At 35.4% G+C, this 2804-nt stretch overlaps 1 protein-coding gene across 1 annotated transcript; it reads left to right on the top strand.

The window, feature by feature from the left end:
- The first annotated feature begins 311 nt into the window (after nt 1-311).
- On the top strand, nt 312-1660 carry LOC143632427 (putative WRKY transcription factor 65). Its single transcript, XM_077100952.1, has 3 exons — nt 312-433; nt 535-684; nt 803-1660. The coding sequence occupies exons 1-3, from the start codon at nt 312-314 to the stop codon at nt 1362-1364; spliced, it is 834 nt and encodes a 277-aa protein (XP_076957067.1). The 3' UTR covers nt 1365-1660.
- The last annotated feature ends 1144 nt before the right edge of the window (nt 1661-2804 follow it).

A 2804-nucleotide genomic window follows, 5' to 3' on the forward strand; every position in this document is an offset into this window, starting at 1 on the left:
AGCTTGTATTGCTGGAATAAACTAATAATAATTAAACACTCCTTTTCAGATTTGGATTTACTTTGACATTTGCCTGCACGTTCAATTGCCCATCTGTCAACATTTCAACATTTCGGATTCGGACGCCATATATATCATTTGAATCATCCCCCATTCTTTCACCAATCACCACCTTCTCCAATCTCTCTCTCTCTCTCTCTCTCTCTCTCTCTCTCTCTCTCACACACACACACACACACAACTTCTGGCTTTGTATCATTTCAGCCGGCCATATATAGTAACTCTATATATATACATACACAAGTGTATCTATGGAAGTTGGATTTCATGACCATGAAGAAGACGAACAAAACTCGACGGAAAACAGCGATGAATCTCCTCCTTCACCTATGATCCATGATACCAAAGCAACATCTACGTCCTCGACTAAAAGGTGAGTTAGATTCTAGCATTAAAGTATATGACACGAGCTGTTAGAATAAATATATTAGTTAGTATTGTAACAAGTATTTATTAATTGTTGAATTTTGACAGCAGAAGAGGAACAAAGAAAAGGGTTGTGCATGTACCGATCAAAGAAGTTGAAAGATCTCGACATAAGGGCGAGACAAACGCCCCGCCGCCTGATGCTTGGGCATGGAGAAAGTACGGCCAGAAACCTATCAAGGGATCCCCTTACCCTAGGTATTAATATAATTACGGTCTCACTTTCTGTTATGCAGTTCTCACAATTCTGCGTAACATTGGTTTTGAAAATAACGTTGTTCATTTATTTGTTTTGTTTTGTTTTTTTTTTCTATAGGGGCTATTATAGATGTAGTAGTTCTAAAGGATGCCCCGCAAGAAAACAAGTAGAACGAAGTCGAACGGACCCTACGATGGTGATGGTGACCTATTCTTGTGAACACAATCACTCTCGGCCAGCCTCCAAAGACAAAAATCACTACAATACGCCACCATCACCACCAATGATCACCGAGTCAACCAATTCAGACGTCACTAATGACCAATTAGAAGATGACACTCGCATTCCAAATAGGCAATCCGATCCTGAGCCTGAACCTGAGCCAGAATCAGAGTCGGATCACCAAACGTTCACAAGTCTCGAGATGGAATCATCATGTGGGTCATTCGGGGCAACCACCGACCAATACGGGTGGTTCTCCCATTTGGACTCCACATCACAAACCATGCTTGAAAGTCCCTTGATGGCTAGGGAAGATAGCGATATGACCACAATATTTTCAATTCGAGACGACGAAGAGTCGTTTTTTGCTGATCTCGGTGAGCTGCCTGAGTGCACCACCGTGTTCAGGCGGAGGGACCACCGGAAGCTGGCCCCATGGTGTGGTACCACCGGGTGATGATAACGCAATAATTAAAAAGTAGCTGCCGAAAAATGTCACCTAACCAAATTTGTCTTTATTGTGGCCAGGTATTTGTAAACTCCAAGATTTGCATATGGTGCGGCAAAAGATACCAAAAGAAACAATTTTAAAATATTTCTAAGTTTAAATTTCTTTTTTTTAAATTATATTTTGGATATGCCGAGATTTTAGTGCCATAAATTAAAAATCGGCTAAAATGATTTATTGGAGGGAAGTATGTCTTGAAGTGGGTGTAATTAATCAAGCATTACTTTAATCAAAGATGAAGATAGATCAACTCATTGCAATTTCTTTATTAATTCATATTATCTTTTATATATTACCATGTGATTGGTGTTTGATTTTAATATTCTCAACCTTAATTAAAAATATTTTAATAATTTGTTTTGGTATATTTAACCTACGGCTGCTAGGCACTTGCTATAATTTGTCAATTTCTTGTTGGTCACGTCGTTAGAATAAATAATATATAATTATATACACACATGTATATACAATTAAGTTTAGATGTAAACAATGTTGAAACTTTTGATGCCCATAAAGTTAACTTTAAAGAAACTAAATTTAGAATAGTAAGAATATGATGGCTTTGGATTTTTTTTAAATAACGAATTTTTTTAAATTGAATTCAAGATATCTCCTTTTCAAATTTGTACTTGGTAAAAAACGAATTTTAATCTCTAAAATAACTTTTTTTGATAGGTTACAGGCTCTTTTGAAGTTTATGTGCTCAACATATAACGGTATTTTATCAGGTTTTGTTGGTTAAGAGAGTGTTGATAAGATCTTGTATTTTGTTAACATGATTTCATGGATTAAAAGTGTATAAATAATTAAACGGAAACTACCTTAGCCTCTCAACATCTTAACTTTCTTAATTTTTTTTAAAGATAATTTACCAAAAAGCCCATCGAATATGATTCAGTCATTATTACATTATCAACCATTTTAATAGGCTTAGGGTAAACTATAAACATACTTCCCTCTCTTACTTATCTTCGAATTTAGTCATGCCATTTCATGTTCGAATAAATGTGTGTTGGCACAACTTCTAAATTTACCTACGTTTAGATAAAATGCTAGTATTCAGAACCCTCTGTGTTGTGGAGGGGCCATAAATCCATGAAAAATGAGTCAATTTGAACTCGTGAGAGACAACATTCGATCACTTTTAACATATCAAGGAAGTTACAAATCGAACTAATCATAATATATGGAATTGCAAGAAATACAAATAAGAGCTATATTTGACTTTCTACACAAAGGTATCTCAAGTTGGCTGTCTTCCTCAAATTCATACGAAGGTATCTCAAATTGGCAGTCTTCCTCAAATTCAATTGCATCCTGAAAACAAAAAACAAGATATAATCCCAATACATTAATCAGAAAACATAATTCAGAAAAACAAAAGTTTTA

This window comes from Bidens hawaiensis, unplaced genomic scaffold, assembly GCF_021521415.1.
Source record: "Bidens hawaiensis isolate Kalapana, Puna unplaced genomic scaffold, B.hawaiensis_p1.1 tig00006390_1, whole genome shotgun sequence".
Lineage (NCBI taxonomy): Eukaryota > Viridiplantae > Streptophyta > Magnoliopsida > Asterales > Asteraceae > Bidens > Bidens hawaiensis.

Excerpts from the sequence above, each read along its gene's own strand:
- LOC143632427 (XM_077100952.1), top strand. The coding sequence starts at position 312 with ATGGAAGTTGGATTTCATGACCATGAAGAAGACGAACAAAACTCGACG. Across the intron at positions 434-534 it reads TCTACGTCCTCGACTAAAAG|CAGAAGAGGAACAAAGAAAA; the intron begins GTGAGTTAGATT and ends GAATTTTGACAG. Across the intron at positions 685-802 it reads AAGGGATCCCCTTACCCTAG|GGGCTATTATAGATGTAGTA; the intron begins GTATTAATATAA and ends TTTTTTCTATAG.